The 23,246-nt window shown below is 39.7% G+C and overlaps 1 protein-coding gene and 1 long non-coding RNA gene across 3 annotated transcripts; both read left to right on the forward strand.

Moving 5' to 3' along the window:
• Positions 1-831: 831 nt before the first annotated feature.
• Positions 832-22,532, forward strand: LOC132871211 (SLAM family member 9-like). Of its 2 annotated transcripts, none has more exons than XM_060905321.1 (4): positions 832-1,198; positions 5,257-5,550; positions 7,287-7,564; positions 22,330-22,532. In XM_060905321.1, the coding sequence occupies exons 1-4, from the start codon at positions 1,144-1,146 to the stop codon at positions 22,441-22,443; spliced, it is 741 nt and encodes a 246-aa protein (XP_060761304.1). In that variant the 5' UTR covers positions 832-1,143; the 3' UTR covers positions 22,444-22,532. The 2 variants fall into 2 exon arrangements, with proteins under 2 accessions (XP_060761304.1, XP_060761305.1); XM_060905322.1 differs by having other exon boundaries at positions 835-1,198; positions 7,287-7,602; positions 22,330-22,415.
• On the forward strand, positions 14,318-16,520 carry LOC132871700 (uncharacterized). The gene is made up of 3 exons (XR_009651330.1): positions 14,318-14,529; positions 15,548-15,879; positions 16,156-16,520. It is a non-coding gene; the product is annotated as an uncharacterized LOC132871700 (long non-coding RNA).
• Positions 22,533-23,246: the final 714 nt, after the last annotated feature.

Raw genomic sequence — 23,246 nt, forward strand, 5'->3', positions numbered from 1 at the left:
AAAATAGGAGTCACCAGCTTGTGAAAACTGGAGCCAGAGTCTGTGCAGTAGAGACCTTCAAGCGAGAGCACACACAGTAGATGGGTTCACCTCTCACCTGCCCATATCAGTGATGGACACTGTACAGGAACACGCATGCTGTGAGACATCACATGAGGCGCAACTTAAGATGGTCCATTGACTAATTCAGAGTAGAAAGTACAGAGTTATTAATAAATATAATATATTGAAGTGGAGTTGTACAGTTTGCACAGATATGATTTTACTGTTGCCAGGTAAAGATTTGTGCTTTGAGTCATGACTGACTGAGTTACCATTTATTAGCTAGCTGAGATTATCCATTATTTTAATCAAAGTCATGAAAGTATCAGTAATTAATTTAAGGTACCTAATGAAAACATACTGGTAAACAGCAGTCAGCATTAATATTTATTAAACAGCCTAATTTTTGAAACAAAATTGCAGCGCTCCTTGATTTTCATCTAGCTCTGATACCTGCAGTAATTGACCCATCTGAATGGAGAAGTGCTTTCTTATCCTCTGTTCATTCTTTAGGGAGAGTTCATTTCAAAAGAATGACTGACTGGTTATTGTTATCAAGTCACAACAGGTGTTTTCTAAGGTCATACAGTCAATCCATCCATCCATCCATCCATCCATCCATCCATCCAAACATCCACTATATATTATCCGTCAGGGTCACAGGGAAGCAGGAGCCCATCCCAGCTGACTATGGGCGAGAGGCAGGGTACACCCTGGACAAGTCACCAGGCCATCGCAGGGCTGACACATAGACACAGACAACCATTCACATTCACATCTAAGGTCAATTTAGAGCCACCAATTAGCATAACCTGCTTGTCTTTGGACTGTGGGGGAAACCGGAGCACCCGTAGGAAACCCACGCAGACACGGGGAGAACATGCAAACTCCACACAGAAAGGCCCTCACCGGCCACTGGGCTCAAACCCAGGATCCACTTGCTGTGAGGCAACAGTGCTAACCACAACACCACCGTGCCGCCCCAAAATGCTGAACTTGTGATACTAAATGCACTTTAAAAAATATGACAGTTTTCTTTTTCAGTTCAGTGTGGAAACAAGCATAACTTCCTGAATCTAAAGAGGAGTCAGACCATACAGGATGGCGGTGGTGATGCAGCTCGTCTCCTTTCTCTCCCTCTTTGTCTCCATTACAGGTAAGTAATCCTCTAAATTAAAACGTTCTGACTGAAGAGGTTATAGTGATATACTATACAGTGTCCTTCTGATTATGGAAGGATTAGAGGTTACTTCAGTCCACTGATGATGCAATCAATATTAAATAATTATTGAAAAAAATATTCCTGTGTTCTGATATTCCTCAGCAAATTCTTTCAGATAGATTGGTAATGTTGGTAAATTTGTCATAAAATTTCTGAGTGGAAACCTTATAATAGTTTCAGTGACACTTTATTTGTATCGTTCACTTGAAAAACTCAATAGTCAACAAACTACAGGATCTATAGACTGTCAGATGACTGTCATGAATAAGTCTTTGAAAAATTCTCAGCAGTTTATAGTTGTTTATACAGTATTTAGGTTTTATGGTTGCTGAAATAGGGATATAATTTCACACAGTATCTTACAATAGGGAGTTATTAAGTCAATATTTAATTTTTCACTGCACCCTGAATCCTTTTACGCCAGCATGGGAAAACTGTAACACCACTCAAAAAGTGCTATTTTGTCCTTTTGGAAAAACATCAATGTTAATCCATCATACATTCATTAATGTGTCTTCTATCCCTGTAGCTATGAGTGCACTCCATACCCATAAAGATTTAGTGTAGCTTAATTGAGTGATGATGCAGAGGTTATGAACATGTTATCCTGATCTTTATCTTTTTCTTATCATTGTAACCATGGTAAAACTATGATTAAATCAAAGTAGCCATAATAACAATGGTCACTGTAGTTTTGAAAAAAAAAAAAGCATAATATATTTTATATCTCCAGTAATCGCATTTAATCTTTCATTCTTTCTGTCTCAGTGCTACCAGCTTCATTACTCTTAATAGTCTGATACACTTCTGAAGCAGGATGTTACACCATTATAACAGATGCTATATGTGTAATGCGGGTCATGCCCATGCTTTTTCACAGTAATGTATGCACTGAACGAACATTCTTGGTGTCATTACTCTTTTGACATACAATTTAGTGTCCAACCCTGGATTTAGCAAAAGAAATATTCACTCATCTATAATTTCATCATCATGGTCATTGATGTTAATGCTGAGACACGCCATGTTAACAATAACACAGTGCTACATTGACTTGCCAATGCATGACTCGTTCTGCCTGTTGGATGGATATTTATTTTGTTACTTTCAATTCCTGTGGTATAAAACAAAATCATAAAATAAGTCATCACAACATAACTAAGTAGCTGATCTTTGCTCTTTCCCTACAGTATCTGATGATATATTTAAACTGGTTAACCGTTCTGTTCAACTGGATGTACAGACAAAAGATTATGAGTTCATCGACTTCACATGGTCATTTAACAAAAGTAAAAACATTGTGAAATACATTAAAAATTCTCCAAGTATAGCATTCACTGTTTAAAAAAACAGAGTGGAGGTGAATGGTAATTCAACGATTGGAGGTAATTCCACAAATAAATGACAATGTGTGCATGGTTGTGCATTTCAAATTATTTCTGAGCTATTTTTTTTTATTAATTGCAAAAATATCCATACAACTCCTTTTATTTATTTGTGGATCAGACTTTGTGTATTTTTTTTTTTTTTTTGAGAAATTCATGTTAGGGGCGGCACGGTGGTGTAGTGGTTAGCGCTGTCGCCTCACAGCAAGAAGGTCCTGTGTTCGAGCCCCGGGGCCGGCGAGGGCCTTTCTGTGTGGAGTTTGCATGTTCTCCCCATGTCCGCGTGGGTTTCCTCCGGGTGCTCCGGTTTCCCCCACAGTCCAAAGACATGCAGGTTAGGTTAACTGGTGACTCTAAATTGACCATAGGTGTGAATGTGAGTGTGAATGGTTGTCTGTGTCTATGTGTCAGCCCTGTGATGACCTGGCGACTTGTCCAGGGTGTACCCCGCCTTTCGCCCGTAGTCAGCTGGGATAGGCTCCAGCTTGCCTGCGACCCTGTAGAAGGATAAAGCGGCTAGAGATAATGAGATGAGATGAGATGAAATTCATGTTATTTAAGTGCAAATTACACAAGAAAAATACCACAATAGTCCATTTGCCTTGAAACCGAAGCAGTCTAGTGTTGTTGTTATTATTATCTTCTTCTTCATCCCATAGCCAGTAAGGGCTTATTGTGTTGCTTTTTATTTTTTACTGTTCAGTGTCCTTGGGTACCTTGAAAGGCGCTTATAAATAAAATGTATTATTATTATTATTATTGTAGGGGCACCACTGATGACATTTTAACGGTCCATTAATGGTTTATCTTGGGCATTTATACTTGGTGGAGCCCATCCCTTTCCAGGCTTGATCGATGGATAATTTAGAGTAGCCAGTTAACCTAACTGCATGTCTTTGGACTGTGGGGGAAACCAGAGCACCCGGAGGAAACCCACACAGGCACAGGGAGAACATGCAAACTCCACACAGAAAGGCCCCCGTCAGTCACTGGGCTGGAACTCAGAACCTTCTTGCTGTGAGGTGACAGTGCTAACCACTGCACCACTGAGCCACCCCTGTTATTACTATACTATAGCAGGAAATTCGTTGAATTGTCACATTGTGTGTGTCAGTTGTAGCGCCACTCAAAAACTTGTACACCAGGAAAAAAGTCACACATTCATTAGTCTGTGATATAAATTATGACATGAGAAGTGATAATAAATCTTTGGATGTCTATTACACATGTGGAGAAGTGCACATAAAACAATCACGAAATTAAAGGCTGGTTTCATAAAAAAATTGGAAGGGAAGAAAGTCTGTTGTATAGCAGCTGCTGTAGTCTGTAAATGTGGTAGCATTTTGATAGAAAAGACATGCAGCCATTAATTTCCACACTTAAGATATACTAAAGATGCACTGTAACCTCCCTGATTAATGGTGAAGACATTATAGATTTTATTTGTTTTAATCTTTTCCTTTTTTTCCCCCGATCATACTAGCCATGATGACCATGGTTGCTAAAGCATTAAGGTTTAACGTTAAATCTTGGATTGAAACGACAAAAAAAAAAAAATAATAATAATAATCCATTTCCTGCACCCCTGCTTTCACACACTCTTACAAAGAGTTGGTGTCTTTACATTTTGGTCAAACTACTTATGCCGCTTTTCCACTACAAACGCGGCTGAGCCGTGCCGTGCTGAGTTGAGCTGAGCGGGGCTGTTGGAGTTGCATTTCGACTACAACCGCGCTGAACCGTGCTGGCTGGAAGTGGGTGGACACATTGGGTGGAGTTAGCGAAAGTGGGTGGACGTCAGGTGATGTCGTTAAGCAGCGCAAACAGTGACATCAGTGAGCTTTTAAGCGGTAGTCTCACGACCCGGATAGTAAACAATAAACATGAAGTCGTTAGTGTTGCTGGTCTTGGTGCTGTGGCTTGTTGTCACCGACAACGCGAACAGATACTGGCAAGAGTGTATAGATGAGGCGAGGCGCATAAGGCTTCAGAAATTCTCGTAATTCGTAATTATTCTCCTTCCAGGTTTGCAGTGTTTACAGATCCCAGCGTGCTCGCGGGGCGTGTGTGGGCATGTGAGGACACTCCTCCTCACCAATCAGTGCACAGGGGAGTGTCTGCTCATGCCCCCAGCCTCACTCGGCTCAGTTTGGCTCGCTTCAGCCCCACTCCAAAACGGTGCGAGTTTTAGGGGCTAAGCAGGGCTGAAGCGAGCTGAGTCGTGCTGTTTTTTGGTAGTTGAAACGCGAGCCGTGTCGGGCTGGAGTGAGCTGAAGCGAGCTGAAGTGAGCTGAAAAAGGGTAGTGGAAAAGGGCCATTAGTGTACAGTATACAGTTAGGGATACGGCCCTGTAGTTCTACTGAATGCAGCCAAAGAAAATTAAGTTTGTCTATAATTTCACCAGAAGTATCTTTATGTTGTCAATGCTGAGACATGTCATGTTAAAATAATGTACAACTAAATGGAGTTGCCAATGCTCAGTTTGTTCTACCTTGGATTCTGTATTTATTTTGTTTGTTTATAAACAAATTGTGACATAAAATACACAACATAATGCAAGTAATTAAAACATAACAAAATTGTTTATTTTTGCTTTTTCCCGACAGTGTCTGATGGGATTTTTAAACTGGTTAACAGTTCTGTTCAACTGGATGTACAGACAAAAGATTATGAGTTTGATGACTTCACATGGGTATTTAACAAAAGTAAAAACGTTGTGAAATACTATAAAAATTATCCAAGTAAAGTATACCTAGAGTATAAAAACAGAGTGGAGGTGAATGAGGGAACCCAAAGTCTGACAGTGAAGAACTTGCAGAAGACTGATAGTGGACTCTATGAAGCAGAGGCATCTGGTGAACAAGAACGAATTGTGGCCTCGTACCAATTAACTGTGTTGGGTAAGTCTTATTAAAATTGCAGTACTGATACAGTAATCTTGTCAGTCTGAGATAAGAAGCCCTTCTTTTGTTCAATTCTGCATTTTGTTCTGTAAAATCTGATGATTTAATGAAGCAATATCTCTGTTGTTGTCATGTTTGAGGTCAGTTAGTTTTGTCTTTACTAAGATAAATGCACTGCTGCATGTAGAAACCAGCAATTGTGTGCATTGCCTAGCACAGGGGTTTTCAAAGTGTGGGAGAGTCAGCCCCCCCTCGGAGAGCAAATAAACAACAGCGCCCCCCCTTACAATTTTTGTTGTACACATTATTTTTTTCTTTTTCACATTTTAAACAAATGTGCTTTTTAAAACATCTTGTTTTACACATTTTAAACATCTCATAGCATGGTTAGCTAGCACCTCTTGGCAGACAACACACTGTGGCAGTGGAGCATCTTCAGATCCAGTCCATGAAAATCCAAACTTTAAATAATCGTGGTCATACTTCCTTCTTTTTCCAGTCCCCCAGGATTCCGCAGGCCTTTTCTGTGATTGTTGTGGGCTAAAATGTCTGATGTTGCGGGGGTTTTCCAAAAAAATTGCGATGAAAGTTGTGGTGTTTTTTAGGTTTTTGTTGCGATTACATTGCGGGAGGAAGTGAAAGTTGCGAGAAATTGTTGTGATTTTCTCTTTTTGTGATAAAATTGAGTGATATGTTAAATATTAAGTTATTACTGAAAAACTATTGATTAAAAAAACAAAGACATTGAGAAATGGTCCTATAAACAACTTTACCAATATAAAAGATTACCAGGACTACAAAAATGCAGAAAAATAGGCTTTACTTATCCAAATGCACCTGTTGGTTCAAAAGTTAAAGTGCAGGGAACCTCACAGCACAACATGAAGTTACCTTAAAATATAATATAAATGCCTCAGCTTTCATGTAAGAAAAAAAAAACTATTAATACTAGTACCGTGTGCAGGCAGTCTCTCCTGAAGACTAAATTAAACAATAATTATAAACTAATAAAATAAATGGCTCAGGCTTCATAGAAGAAAAAAAACAATTTGAACAGAATCTCACAGTATGATGCTGAAGCTGCCTAAACAATGGAAAATAAAATACCATTTTGGCAAAAATGTTGGCATCTATTAATTTATTGTATTAAGTAAAAAAATAAAATAAAGTGCACACAGTCCTTCACTGTAAACATAACACACTTTCAGTAACAGAATTTAAGCCTACAGAAACACTGACTCACACATCATGCAATGTTGCCAGATACTGCTGACGTTTTCCAGTCCAAAATATATTCAAAACCCGCCAAAATATACTTGAACCCGCCAATCTGGCAACACTGCGCGCATGCTGCTTCTCTTGAACATAGACATCCGGAAGTAAGGCGGAAGGTAGTTTGTCGACGTCACCTCAAGACAACGCCAATAATTGGTCAAATTTGCGGGAAAGTTGCGGTGATTGGATATAATTGCAACACCGCCCTGAATTCGCGGGGATTGGTTGAATTTGCGCTGAAGTTGCAAATCGCAGCATCCTGGAGGCTCTGTTTTTTTGCTTGGCCCAGACTTTGTCTCCTCACTCACTGTAGCTTTAGGTACTAAAAATCGATCCATTTTGTCTCTCACGTTGCGCCCCCCCTGAAGAACTCTGGCGCCCCCCAGGGGGGGCGCGCCCCACACTTTGAAAAGCCCTGGCCTAGCAGTACAGTACTCTGGTGTGTGTGTGTGTTCCAGATCCAGTGGAGAAACCAGTCCTGAATGTCTCTCCCCAGCAAAGCAATGGCATCTGTAATGTGACTCTCAGCTGTGAAGCTCAGAAACTCTCAGTCACCGCTCACTGCTACAGTGATAGTTGTGATATGAAGGAAAATGAAACGGCTGTAGATGGGTTCCTTTCCCTCTCACTGTATGTCAGTAACAGCTTCATTATTTGTAATCATAGCAACCCAGTCAGCTGGAAAAATACAACCATAAAGATGGAAGAACTGAAAAAACGTTGCCCTTCTAATGGTGTAAGCATGCACACATACTGCATGGGGTAAATTTAAATGTAAGAAAAATGTCCATTCTTTATTAATTTGCTTTCAGTAATCAATATTTGTGGTCTTACTAAATGATTAGAATTGAACATATTTTTCAACTTGTCTCATCTCATCTCATCTCATTATCTCTAGCCGCTTTATCCTTCTACAGGGTCGCAGGCAAGCTGGAGCCTATCCCAGCTGACTACGGGCGAAAGGCGGGGTACACCCTGGACAAGTCGCCAGGTCATCACAGGGCTGACACATAGACACAGACAACCATTCACACTCACATTCACACCTACGGTCAATTTAGAGTCACCAGTTAACCTAACCTGCATGTCTTTGGACTGTGGGGGAAACCGGAGCACCCGGAGGAAACCCACGCGGACATGGGGAGAACATGCAAACTCCACACAGAAAGGCCCTTGCCGGCCACGGGGCTCGAACCCGGACCTTCTTGCTGTGAGGCGACAGCGCTAACCACTACACCACCGTGCCGCCTTTTCAGCTTGTGTTTTTCTTAATAATATTTTCTTCTTTTAAAAAATGTAGTTTTGTGATCTTCACATAAACAAATAAATTAGAGTCAGTGTTGTGCTGCCTGTGAGTTTTTCCAGCAGTTATGTTTATAATTTGCTGCCCACAGTCTAATGTTCACCTGCAGTTCAGATACAGAGGAACAGATTAATATCCCCTTAGAGTCTGGGGCACCAGTGCAATATTGTGGACCATCAGCGGCACCTCATGTGAATTACTAAAACCTGTCTAAATATCAAAACTGCTCAACTTTAACATCCCTACTCTCTCTGTTATAGTGGAATATCATTTTCTCATTTTTTATCTTGAAAAAAGTGGCACCAGAAAGAGAAAGAAAAACAAACATTCTGCATTTTGTATTTATACAGTTCTCCATTTTATTTCCATGAGAAAGCAGAACATACAGGTTTCTTGTAACAGCTATTTCACAGCACATCCTTCCAGTGACATGGTCAGCTGCTTCTGTCATGTCTGTGTCTGGTTACACTCAAGACCCCACTTCCCAGAATTCACAGCAGCCTTTAAATATGGCCACCACAGACTCCAACACCCATCATGCACCACACCGTTCACAGTCCCCTGAGTTCTAATCACACACACACACACACACACACACACACACACACACACACACACCTGTCCCTGATCACAGCCACAATCAGAATTTGACTATTTAAGGACTTTCAGGTCCCACATTCATTGTGAAGTAAATGTTCAGTTTCCAAGGACAGATCCAGGAAAATGGGAAGGGGGGCATCAACCCAGTAAGGCTGGGGGTCTGGGGGCCACCAGAGGCTCCTGGAAGCTCTGCAGTTTTTACATGCCCGGAGATGTTGTAAATGAAATCTCTTAAATAAAATTACCATATCAAAAATATGTTTTAAATGTAGGAACTTTCAAAACCATTTTATTCATCGCTGAAAATGATATTGTCAGAGTTGCAGGTATATGCGTAGAACATAATTACAACTGATATATGGTAATATTTATGAAAGTTGTATTGTCATATAATGCATTACCACATGACACACTACAGTGTAGTACACTGACTACAACACACCTTATATATCAATAAATTATTACTATTTTAGCAACTGCAATCTGAGCTCCTGTTCAGGACATTCAGTGTACATATAAGACAGTGAATATCTCATCTCATTATCTCTAGCCGCTTTATCCTGTTCTACAGGGTCGCAGGCAAACTGGAGCCTATCCCAGCTGACTACGGGCGAAAGGTGGGGTACACCCTGGACAAGTCGCCAGGTCATCGCAGGGCTGACACATAGACACAGACAACCATTCACACTCACATTCACACCTACGGTCAATTTAGTGTCACCAGTTAACCTAACCTGCATGTCTTTGGACTGTGGGGGAAACCGGAGCACCCGGAGGAAACCCACTCGGACACGGGGAGAACATGCAAACTCCACACAGAAAGGCCCTCACCGGCCACGGGGCTCAAACCCGGACCTTCTTGCTGTGAGGCAACAGTGCTAACCACTACACCACCGTGCCGCCCCAAGACAGTGAATATACCCAGGTAAACTGGGGGAATGTCAGTGGCCACTTAAGACAGAGCTTAATACCGAGATAACTATAAGCAAAGACTGCAAGAGTTGCATGTCTATAATATAAAGTCAGTAACTGCAAGTCCGATAAGTAGTCTTAGTTCCCAAGACTCGGGATTTCAAACAGATTTTCTTTAGAACCATTGCAAAAATCAATGAAAACATCTTTCACAGACCAATCTAGCCGCTGTCGTAAAAATCGAAGTGAGGCTCACCCCAAACAGCACGTGTACCATGTACATACACAGGGTATAGTGAGTATAGGGATACCCTACTAATGAATATGAGCAGTAGCCAGACAGCCTACTGCAGAATCTTATCATTTTGGCTTGTGGACATGTGTGTTAACAATACCATAAGCATAAAAGAATGGCACACACCCTGTACATGTAGTCTATAGTGCAGTCCGGGAATACAGTATGTTATTGTGTAGATGCATAAAGTTCTGGCATCTTGGTAAAATCCAAAAGGACTCGCCCAGCTTGCTTTTCACTGATTCATGTCATGAGTGAAAAAAAAAAAACCCTAAACTAGGACCTACTATTAAATATAAATTTATAGTGGAGCTTCGGCCCACGCGAGCGGAGCTCCATACTTAAGAAAATATGGAAACCCATCGAGTTGATTTTTCATGGACACACAGGGATCCCAGCCATGTACGTCCGTTTGTCCCCACCCCTCGCGATTCTGATTGGCTGTTTGATTTTGGCTGGAACTAGAAGAGCGAGCACGCCTACATAACTTATTTTTGTCTAAAGATAATTTCATATTTATTGGGTTTTTCCACTGAGAACAACTCAAACAGCACAACAAAATAATAATCATTTTTACAAACTTTAATGCAAACTTTAAAAAGATGTCAGAACAAATTAACCAAGGAGAGAAAGATGAAGTCAAACCCGGGAAGAGAAAGAGAGTTTTGACAGAGGAAGAAAAGGAAAGAAGAAGTGAAAGAGCTAGAGGAAGGCGAAGAAATCTTTCACAAGAAAAGCGACAAGCTGAAAGAGAAAGAAAATGTAAAAAATGAATGAATAGAAATGATGAGTTGTAGGAATTTAATTCTAAATAGTGATGTTGATTTTGAAATCACTGTGAAATCCTTCGGGATCTGACAAGTTGACCTGAATCCAGTCAGTGTTTTCATGAATCGTGTATCTTTTGTTTTCAAAACATTTTGCTATAAATCCCTAACGCACACTGTAGTTTATAGTAATACAAAGAATAATATACATGTGAGTTTGGAGAAATTTATCTTCTCATGATAAAATTGAAATTGAAACACATCAAAGTACATCATCTGTTGCATGTTTGTTTTCATTTGAATGGAAACTCTGCTATTAGGTAGGACCGAATTTTATATTACCATAAACTCTTCAGCTCAATCCCACATAATTTATTTTGTGTTTTTTTAACTTATTAATTAAAAATGGTGGGCATATATCGAATTCTGCAATATGTTACACACTGCATGTCGAAAATTTTCATCCAGGTGTCAGATGATTTTATTGTACTGAAACACACAGCAAAAAGACAGTCTACAGGGCTCGACATTAAGGATTGCCCGATTGCCCTGGGCAAGTGAAACATGCATTCGGGCAAGTGGGATATGTACCCAACATGCCCGACTGAGCAAGTTGGAATGAGCATATATTACAAACTAGCACCACAAAAATTATGCTTTTTGATATTTTATTTCAGTTCCTAAAAGCGGCCCTCACTACGTATCCACCATTATGTCTTGGCTGTTTTCTTAGTCTAGGTTTCATGTACTGCTTTTGCAAGTTATTTTATATTCCCCCACTGTACGCATACTGTTTATAGACCCCTTGTGCATGACGTCACGCATCACGTGATAATTACAGCTGCGGTCAGACAGACACCGTCTTTCATGCAAGCAAAGCTTAATCTGTCTTCAATATGGTTCATTTTTGTGCTGTTTTTGCTTGTTCAAACAGAGAAATAGGTAAAAGGCATTGCCGTCTCCCCGCTATCAAGAAAAATTTTAATAAATAGAAGTAAATGCTTCAAGAACAACAGGGAAGTGAGTGGTTAAAGAATATGAGTTGAGGAGCTCAGCCTGAAAACTCCAGAGAAATTCACGATTGTATTTAAAATGTATTTTACAAAAACAGAAAGTCGGAAGTGAGTCTGGAAGAGTTTGCTTAAGAATCTCATTTTAATTTTTTCTGCTTTCATTCGAGTTAGCTCCTTCATGTAAATGTTGGATTTTCTTACAGGTGAAACCGCGTCCTTCTTCAACACGGAAAACCCAGATTGATTTCAGACAACTCGGGCATAAAACACTCAACAAGCAGCGACATGCGCGATAAATCCTGAAAGAACAGAACAGATTAAGAGCAGAGAGAGCTGGAGCTTTGTTTCTCTTATCAGAGGAACACAGTCCTGTGCAAAATATATATCTATCAGTCTTTTTTTTAATCATCCACCTCTAGGTTTATTTAAAAAAAAAAACATGCTGCGTCATGACGGGCCGGTGTTCTGATAAACTGTCCTACACGTCAATACGTCCTACAAAGCACCACTGCGCATGCGCAGAGCACAAAACATCTCATCTCATCTCATTATCACTAGCCGCTTTATCCTGTTCTACAGGGTTGCAGGCTATCCCAGCTGACTACGGGCGAAAGGCGGGGTACACCCTGGACAAGTCGCCAGGTCATCACAGGGCTGACACATAGACACAGACAACCATTCACACTCACACCTACGGTCAATTTAGAGTCGCCAGTTAACCTAACCTGCATGTCTTTGGACTGTGGGGGAAACCGGAGCACCCGGAGGAAACCCACACGGACACGGGGAGAACATGCAAACTCCGCACAGAAGGGCCCTTGCCGGCCACGGGGCTCGAACCAGGACCTTCTTGCTGTGAGGCGACAGCGCTAACCACTACACCACCGTGCCGCCCCAGCACAAAACGTCATTTCTTGGCATTTGAACAGATGTAGGACCGTTTATCAGAACACTGGCTGCACTGATTCAGTTGCAGGTTGCCAGGTCTGTATAAAACACCCACAACTTACACACTAAACAATTTTAAACTCAAACATTATCCTGTCTGTCATTACGTGGCGCAGGTTTATTGTTGTTGTTGTTGTTTTGTTTTGAACCTAGAGGTGGATAATATAACAAAAAAACACAATATATAAATATTCTCAAACACAGTACTGTTCAAAAGTCTTGGCACCCTATTGTTTTCTTCATACAAACATTGTTATAGATTTCTATTTTATGATTTCTACATTATGGAGTAATGAACCTACAGTCTGAGAGAGTTCTACTCAAACACACTGAACATCACAACAGCTGCATGCGTGTGAAATGGAAATAAATCAACTAAGGTAGGAAAAACTATTTTGGATAAAATTGTTATTGTCCGTTTCAAGTAAAAAGTAACCAATAACCAAACTTAATCATAAACTTAATCGATAACCAAACTTCAACTCAATGTGTGAGCTTCATTTTATGTTGCAATTCACAACTATTCTCTGGTTTTCCTAAAAAAAAAAAGAAAAAAAGTAGTACTGGCAAAATAGTGGGCAAGTGATAATACTGGGGGGCAAGTGGGGATAAAAGTTAATGTCGAGCCGTGGTATAGCATTAGTATTATCTCCCATTGCTGCTACTCTGACTGTCTTCACGACGACTGGGCTGACTTCCCTCAACAATAAACAAAGATTACAGCTGAAAATAACTAAATAAACAATGTCAATACACCTGTCCATGTGAATACAAACGAAAGGAATGAATCATCAGACAGAATTCAGTGTGCAGCCAGTTCACGAACTTAAACACTGCTTGCTGCTAAGCTGGGATAGGCTCCAGCTTGCCTGCGACCCTGTAGAACATGATAAAGCGGCTACAGATAATGGATGGATGCTAATATGGACTGAAACCGGCATTTTGTTTTATACATCAGCTTACATAACAACAATACCATTATATTGTCATGTCAGAAACATTACCATAAGAACATACAACTAGCGGCCTCAACATGTGAACAGGAATGGCTAAAGCAAATTTTAGTTAGCTGCCTTTTCCTTAAATCGTTCATCACTTCCCTCGAACATAAAATGTAACGACACAACTGTGAGTAAACTTAACCTGAAGATATATGTGGCGCTTGTGCACTTATCTCACCTGAAACGCACAGCAAAAAGACAGTCTAGCATTAGTATTATCTCCCGTTGCCACTGCTCTGACTGTCTTCACTCCGACTGGGCTGACTTCCCTCAACAATAGGATTACAGCGCCAGTCACTAACACAACACAGCCGCTACCACCTTCTTCTGCCGAAGGGGAATATCACTCAACAAATGGGTGATTCTCTTTTTGGGGCAACATTTCATGTCCGCATGTTTTACTTGCCCTGATTTTTGCCCAAACTGTGCCAAATATTAAAAAATAAGGTAAATCAATGATGTGTCAAGTGTTTGCCAAACATTATATGCAATTCAAATGCATTTAAAATATTATTTCATATTTTACACACCTTTTTGGTATCACACGCACTTAATTTTACTGTGTCCCACAGTGCCAGGTAATCAACATCATCTAGTAGAATGACATAAAAAATATATATTTATATAAAAAACTCTTTCACAGTTGAATAGACCAAACGAAGTTTTATTAAATCATGTAATTTAATATGGTAAAGTTCTATTTCTTATATACTATTTTAATCCTACTTTACATGTCTCAGTAGTAATTTTCCCCCCTGTTAGAATGAGTGTCATTGGGATGTAATAAAAAACTACACTTCCCTACAAGCCATTTACAGGAAGTGACATCATTTGGAGGCATTTTCAAACTGTGGAAACTGAGGTAAGCTTCTACTAAGACTCTCTCCTCACTATTTTTTATCTTAAACATGTTACTCCCTTATGGGTCAAGCTTAAAGTTCCCCCCTGTTAAGCCAACTTAAGTGGAATGTTAATTCAGTTTTTTGGGTTTTTTTTAATATTCAATTTAGTTATTAAAGTAGTGTTAATCTACTGAAGGTCAGATAGCTAATTTTTCATCTATTAAGGAGCTAGCATGAGATTAGCGAAAAATTTTCCACCCTGTCGGGTTCCCCCCTGTTAGAACTATGAGCCTAACAGGGGGGAATGGGAATCTTCCAGGGTGGAAATATTTAAATTATATTATTATTATTATTATTATTATTATTATTATTATTATTATTACTATTGTCATTGTTATTATTGTTATTGTTATTATTGTTATCGACATTGATTCTATTGTTGTTGTTGTTAATAATAATAATAATACTTATTATTATTATTATTAGTATTATTATATTAGTATTATATTGTTGTTTTTATTGTTGTTTTGTTTTTATATATTTATAACTTTTATTGTTTTTTTTATAATTACATCTGTTGTAAAATGTAATATATTATATTAAAGTATAAGTATATTATATGCATATTACATATATTAAATAATGTTATTATTATAGTATTATTTTAAATTAAAGATGCACTGTGTAACATTGTGGCCAGAGTACCCAGTCATAATGAATTTACAATTTGATGGTGGTTGTAACTATTCATGAAAAATGTAACATTTGTGAATGGGGCAGCATGAATTTCAGAAATAATCTACTAAAAATATTACACAGTGCACCTTTAAGGTTTTGTTTGCGAACACTCTTATTTAGGCATAAACTGATTGCATTTTGGAAGCCAATGCTTTCAAGATGGCCAACATTATTTTTGTGCCATAGTATACCTCTGTGTGTATGCGTGCAGGCCTGTTCCTGTGCTAAAATAGTGTTTATATTTAATATGGTTTCATACAGACTAATACAATAGAAAATTGAAATTCGTGTATTGGTTAGGAAATGGCACCACCACTGAGTGCAGCTGAGATGCAACGGCGATACAGGGCCAAGCGAGATGCTGACCCAGAGAGAAGAGCAATGTACCTGCAGAAAGAAAGAGAGAAGTAGAAGCAAGACAAGGCATCAGGAAGAAAGAAAGGAATATCAGATATGACAGAGAGAGAGAAGCGGGCTCAGAGAAAAAAGTGGAGGGAGAGAAAGAGAGAGGCAAAAGCCAGGGAGAAAGCCAGAGCAGCAATACCACCCAATACCACCGGTGATCCTACTCCTGATACTGCAACAGACACCTCACCCCCAACTAATACTCATGCTTCACCTGAACATTCCAGGTTTGAATTTTTGTATAAGGATGTTGTTCCCCTTAGCAAATAGTAGTATACTTAGGCCTAAGTATTAAGTACACTTAAGTAGCCTATATCAAGTATACTTCAGACCATGCACTGTACTAGAGAGTATACTAATTTAATACTTAAGTATTACGGTTATTACAGCCTTCCAAGGAATAGTTTAGTATAGTATATTTCTTTGCTAAAAGTCAAGGGAACTTCTCCTCTTTCTTGACATACAATTGCATATTAATTGTGTCTTTTATTTTTCTGTTTTAGGCAAAGAAAGTTGGGGAACCAGCAGAGAAGCCGCAATAAAAAAAGGCTGGAAAGAGAAATTGAAAAGCTTAAAGCCCTCCTGAAAAAAGAAAAGTCAAGAAAGGAGAAATACCGAAAGAGATGGCAACGAAGCCAGTCCAAACCACATCAGTCCCCTCTGGCAAAACTGAATCAAGTTCTACAACGCACGGTCCCACAACCGTTACGCAGGGAACTTCTATTCCATGCAACAGTTGTGGAAGAAATACGGAGAAAATATAAAAACACAAAAAAGAGAGAGAGAAGCAGATGCTTGTTGTTGTTTTTATTATTGTTAAAATGGCTAAATTGAAACGTATGCCATACCGCAGATGAAATGAAATATGTGATGATTTGTGTTTTTCATTGATAACTTTTAAATGTTTGTTCCTCAAACTTTTATTCACATCTTTTAAGGATTACATAACTAAATAAAAAATAAGTATTGTGTGAAATAGGTGTTGTTGTATGATTTTAAATACTGAAACACTGCTTCCACCCTGTTATGTTCCATTCCACCCTGTTAAGTTAAATGTTTATTTTTTTTAATATTTTGACATAATCACTAAATCTTGTTAATATGTTTGTGCGACATTGGAAGGTTAGGAATATTAAATGCACCTATATATGTAGGTTTGAAGAGATGACAATTTGTTCAGTGATATCAGTAAAAGGGATGTTCAAAAAAGTAATTTCATATAGGATACACCCATATACTGTTTTATTATCAAATAACTTTTTATAGATTAAAACTAAATCCTATTATGGGATCAAAAAGGACAAATTATTACTATGAAAATGTTCTTATTCATCAATATTACTATATTGAACTATATGCAATTTATAGGTTAATGTCCCTAACAGGGTGGAACACTTTCAGCAACAACATTTCATAAAACTACCTGTAATTATTACTATATTCATCCCTGAGCTTGACCTTTATGCATTTCTTATAGTTAAACATGTCAATATTGAAAAACAATATGAAAAAATATATTCCACTAGTATTTTTTTCCCCAACTTTACAAACCTGAAATGTTGCCGCAAAAAGAGAATCACCCAAATGCTAATACAGAAATCAGGTGAGTTTTCTTCTGCTTAAAAGTGACACAAGCATTTTAAATAATAATCACCAGAAAAATAATGTTTGGGGGACCAAGGTGATGACACAAGTTAATACAATATGAGTTCTGTATATAATCTTAGCCCCTAAAATGTCCAGGGTGCCACAAATACAGTCAAGTCACAATTCCAAGTAGCCATGTAAAAAAATTTTTTGTTTGTTTGTTTTTTTGATGGGTGCCAGGTTACGGTTGGTCTGACTTTATCAAGCCTTTGAGCTCCAGCACTGTTCTTCTGGTTTTGACTTTGTTTGTATTGTTGGATTTTGCTCTTTTGCCTCTGCCTTTGATTTCCTGTTTGTTCCTCGCCTGACCATTGCCTGTTTTTGACTCTACATTTTGCTGAATGATTTGGATTTGTCTGCCAGTTTGTCTTATTGAACTCCTTTCTGCTTTTACTTCTGTCTCTCGCCTGAATACCTGACAACTTCAACAGCTCATTCATAAACTGGACCAGCTGGGACTCAACACCTCCCTGTACAACAGGCTGCTGGACTTCCTGACGGGGAGACCACGCCATCACATTGAACACGGGGGCCCCCCAGGGATGTGTGCTGAGCCCCCTCCTCTTCACTCTGCTGACCCACGACTGCACACCAACATCCAGCTCCAACCTCTTCATTAAGTTTGCGGACGACACGACTGTGGTGGGTCTCATCAACAATGGTGATGAGACAATCTACAGGAGTGAGGTGAGCCGCTTGGCCATGTGGTGCAAGGACAACAATCTCCGCCTGGACATGGAGAAGACGAAGGAGATTGTTGTGGACTTCAGGAGAGCGCACACCCAGCATGCTCCACTAACTATCAACGGTGCTGCAGTGGAGAGGGTGAGCAGCACCAAGTTTCTGGGTGTGCACATCTCTGAAGACCTGTCCTGGAGCAACAACACCGCATCACTGGTCAAAAAAGCCCAACAGCGTCTGTACCAAAAGGCGAAGCTCTCAATGTACCGGTCGATCTATGTTCCGACTCTCACCTATGGTCATGAGCTTTGGGTAATGACCGAAAGAACAAGATCGCGGATACAAGCGGCCGAAATGAGTTTCCTTCGCAGGGTGGCTGGGTGCTCCCTTAGAGATAGGGTGAGAAGCACAGTCACTCGGGAGGAGCTCGGAGTAGAGCCGCTGCTCCTCCACATCGAGAGGAACCAGCTGAGGTGGCTCAGGCATCTTTTTCGGATGCCTCCTGGACGCCTCCCTGGGGAGGTGTTCCAGGCATGTCCCCCCTGGAGGAGGCCCCGGGGAAGACCCAGGACACGCTGGAGGGACTATGTCTCTCGGCTGGCCTGGGAACGCCTCGGTGTTCTTCCCGAGGAGCTGACCGAGGTGTCTGGGGAGAGGGAAGTTTGGGCTTCCATGCTTAGACTGCTGCCTCCGCGACCCGGTCCCAGATAAAGTGGAAGAAGACGAGACGAGACGAGCGTCTGTACTTCCTCCGCAAACTGAGGAGAGCAGAGCCCGGCCCCCATCATGCACACATTCTACAGAGGCACCATCGAGAACATCCTGACCAGCTGCATCACCATGTGGTACGGCGTCTGCACCATGTCCTGCTGCAAGACTCCGCAGCGCATCGTGAGAGCAGCTGAGAGGATCATTGGTGTCTCTCTCCCTTCTCTTATGGAAATCTATAACTCCCGCCTCACCCGCAAAGCCATCAGGATTGCAGGTGACCCCACCCACCCATCTCACAGCCTCTTCAGCCTGCTGCCATCAGGGAGGAGACTGCAGAGTCTCCGGGCCAAAACCAGCAGGCTCAAGGACAGTTTCTTTCACCAGGCGGTCAGGAGGCTCAACTCCCTCCCTGTTCTGCCCCTCCTCCCCCCTCTGCCCCCTGCCACAGATTATGCCTGCACACCCCCCTGCCCCCCCTTCAGCATCTGACATCATGTCACCCTCACAGTCCCCCCCCCAACAGACACACACACACACACACACACACACACACATACTCTCAACATTCATTCGCACACTGAACTCAGGGACTGCACATTTCACTTTACCTCGCTCATTTGCACTATTCCGCACTACCTCACCTTAACAGCTATTAGTTTATTGTTTAGATTGGTTATTTCATGTTTACCTGCTATACCTCAAGTGCCCTTGACTGTTTATTTTATGTCCTGTTGCTCCAATTTTATACACACACACACACACACACACACATATATATATATATATATATATATATATATATATATATATATATATATATATAAAATATATATATATATATATATATATATATATATATATATATATATATATATATGTGTGTGTGTGTGTGTGTGTGTGCGTTTGTGTGTGTATATATATATATGAATGTTTAGTCTATGTCTATTTCTTATCTAGAGTGTTTATACTGTTTATATTGTTTATTTCAATTATTCTATTTTTTATTTATTGCATTGCCTGTTTGCACCGTGGGTCAGAGAGAACTGAAATTTCATCTGTGCTGTATGTCGAGCATGTATAGCATATTTGACAATAAAGTTGACTTGACTTGACAAAGGAAATGGTTAAATAGACATACTGTATGTACTATATACTTCTAGATATGAAAGGCAAAAGAAATGAAACTGTTTTTTATGAATGAGTACAAAAGTAATAAGTACAAAAAATAAGCAATAAGTACAAAAGTAGTGCTTTCTAATCTTGACAGTTTAAAACTGTCAAAAATTCAGAATGAACAGATTAAGCGAAAATCATAACAGAAAACCACCACTAAATGGTCATTTATTTATGGCAACAGTAGGATATGACATGGTTTTAAAATAATAATAAAAATAAACAGTCTCAATCTGTAAAATTACAATACACCAAGTAAAAAAAAAAATCTCTGCATACTAAGGAGTCAGCCTAAGTTACATTACTCCTTAAAATGTTTCATGAAAACACAATTTAGTGCACATAAAATCCAAAAATGTACCATGTGACTATTGTTGTGGGGTGTTTATGGATCATGTGACACAATTCATTGCGATGCAAACATGTGACAATATGCATCATGGGAATGTGTGACATCAGCATTCTCTTCATGATGCATTTCATGCAGTTGCACTGTTTGAACACCAGGGGGCCAAAGAGCCTGCAGTTTCTGCACCTGAGAATTGACCCATAGCCTCAAAACTCTGGTTTGCAATGACCAACACACATTATATGTTACACAGTTACACAACCCCATTAAAGTAGTTAAAAAGAGGACTTCAGTAGCTTTCAAACACCACCATCCATATCTGTGAGCTACGGTTCCTCAGAAAGCCGCATTTTAGCTGCCTTTGGAGCTCTATTTCTGCTCCCAAGCTCGTTATGTTTCAGGTGATTATTTTTAAAGTCCCCAGGTCAGATACTTTCTTTATTCAGTCAAAAATTTAGGGAGAAATTATCAATTTATTTATTTATTTTTAAGATATGGTTAACCTGTTGGACATTTTGTGTATAATATTCAACCTCTTTGTAGGAAATTTGAAAATCTTTAGTTTCATACAAACAAAAATGCACATAGTTTGACATTGTTTATTAAACATAAATTTTTCTTCATTGAAATTTTGTTCAAATTTTCTAAGAATCGAATAAAATGAAATTGTGAAAGTTGTAGCTTCAATTGAATTGAATAGGTGTAATGATGCACAGCAAATAAGACATGATAGCAATCTATTCTCAGCTTTGAAGGACAAGTTTCCTGGAGCTCTGAGTTTGTTTGTTTGTTTCTTTGTTTGTTTGTTTGTTTGTTTGTTTGTTTGTTTGTTTGTTTGTTTGTTTGTTTGTTTGGTTGGTTGGTTGGTTGGTTGGTTGTTTGGTTGTTTGGTTCCATGTTATGCCAAGAAAAGGAAATGTCAGGAAGGTGGTTTCATGTCATAATTTGAAGAACTCTTATTCATGGGCTACATTCCACATCAGCCTTTTAAAACATAGTCTCATAATAATAAGACGACCCACTCAACTGCCCCTTTATATGGAACCTGAAACCAAGGGAGCAGCAGTGACTGAGGATCACAGTTGCACTCGTTACTATGAGATCTTGAAAGCTACCAAATGAAACTGATGAAATTGGCCTATTTCTGTTTCTTGTTTTTATCTTCAAAGTAATAAATTAAAATGTGTAGAGATTATAAATAACAACTGTAATGTGTTTGAGGTACAGTGTCTCTGCTGCTGTCTGTCCACTGAACACAGTGCCGTGTTTTGTAGCTGTGTTTTTTAAACTGTGTTTTACTTCTTAGATTTTTTTAACAGCTTGTATCTGACTCTGAGCAAATTTGCCATTTGCACAGGACAATTTAATGTAACTTGTGTTGTTTTAGAAGGTTCAGTATATATGTGGGTTTTTTTTTCCTCTCAGCTGTCAAAGACAAAAAACAAGCTACATGCAAGTGGAAAAGTCACAGAAACCACATGTCCCAACTCAACCACATCTTTCCTTTCAGACCTCAGTGCTGCATGGTGTTGCTTGCCACACATACAACAGCACAGTTTTTCATTCTGTCCTGCACAAAATAAAACTGTTAGACTTACAAACCAAATGTAAAGCTGGATTTATTGTAAAAACTGCACAGACACAGACGAGATCAAACATGTCTTTGAACAGTTTCATTAAATTCTTTAGGCTTTTCTGAAACATTAAAAAAAAACCTTAAATTATATATTACGTATGTACACGTAAGGGAATGTTAAGTAAACCTCCCCCCTCACTCCCCCCACCCCCACGGATAGCACTTTCCACCGAGTGTGTTACGCTGCCCCTGCATGAGAAAGCGTTTCGAAAAGATGTGGCCCACTGGCTTCATGGTAGCTGTCATGTGATGGGGGAGAGCTGTCTAGTGGGGGAAGAATGGCCATGACTTAACGAAGAAAATCAGGGGTGGGGACAGACAAAACAAAACAAAAAAACTATTTGTATTTCTAAACAACTGGCTGTTGTGTGTTACTAGCTTACTTTATCTGCGTTTCAGGAAAGAATGGAGGAGTAACATTACATAGTTTTTTGTTTGTTTGTTTTTGCTCATATATTCCTTGTTTATATTTATACACAGATAAAATTCACTGGAAGTAAAGCAGAAATAAATGTGTCTGTCACATCCAGCTCCACCACTGATCCAGAAGCTACTGCTCTCCAATCCGCTCTGCATCCAGCACAGACTTTATAATGAACTAATTCACCTCAACACGAACCCACCTGTTTCCTGATTTCAGTCATGATACAGAGTAGCTATTGAAGATGCGCCTTTTCACTTACTCTTTGCTATGATTTGTTTTCTTAGCAAATTCATTTCTGAGAGTTTTTCAGGGGGTTTTTTTCTGGCTTTTGTTTGAACATGTTCATTTCCTGGTTTATGATTCTGTTTTGCTTTATACTATCTGTCTTATGACCTTGTTCTGCCTGAAGGTGATGATAAATAAAGCTTGCATATATGTTGGTCCATGTGATGGAATTGTGACCTTTTCCCTTCTGTGATTTTTTCCCTGACAGGTGATTTATATTTGTGTTTGATCTAGCTGTTGATTTTGCTGTAAAACAGAAAATCAAGTGTATCCTTGTATCATCATAGATAAGGAGTCAAATATCACAAATGCTTGTCATCTCATCATCTCTAGCCGCTTTATCCTGTTCTACAGGGTTGCAGGCAAGCTGGAGTACAGCGGGGTACACCCTGGACAAGTCGGCAGGTCATCACAGGGCTGCCCCATAGACACAGACAACCATTCACACTCACCGTCAATTTAGAGTCACCAGTTAACCTAACCTGCATGTCTTTGGACTGTGGGGGAAACCGGAGCACCCAGAGGAAACCCACGCGGACATGGGGAGAACATGCAAACTCCACACAGAAAGGCCCTCGCCGGCCACGGGGCTCAAACCCGGACCTTCTTGCTGTGAGGCGACAGCGCTAACCACCACACCACTCATGGCCGTAACTACCATTGAGGACACCAAGGTCATGTCCTCGGT

This window comes from Neoarius graeffei, chromosome 23 (assembly GCF_027579695.1).
Source record: "Neoarius graeffei isolate fNeoGra1 chromosome 23, fNeoGra1.pri, whole genome shotgun sequence".
Lineage (NCBI taxonomy): Eukaryota > Metazoa > Chordata > Actinopteri > Siluriformes > Ariidae > Neoarius > Neoarius graeffei.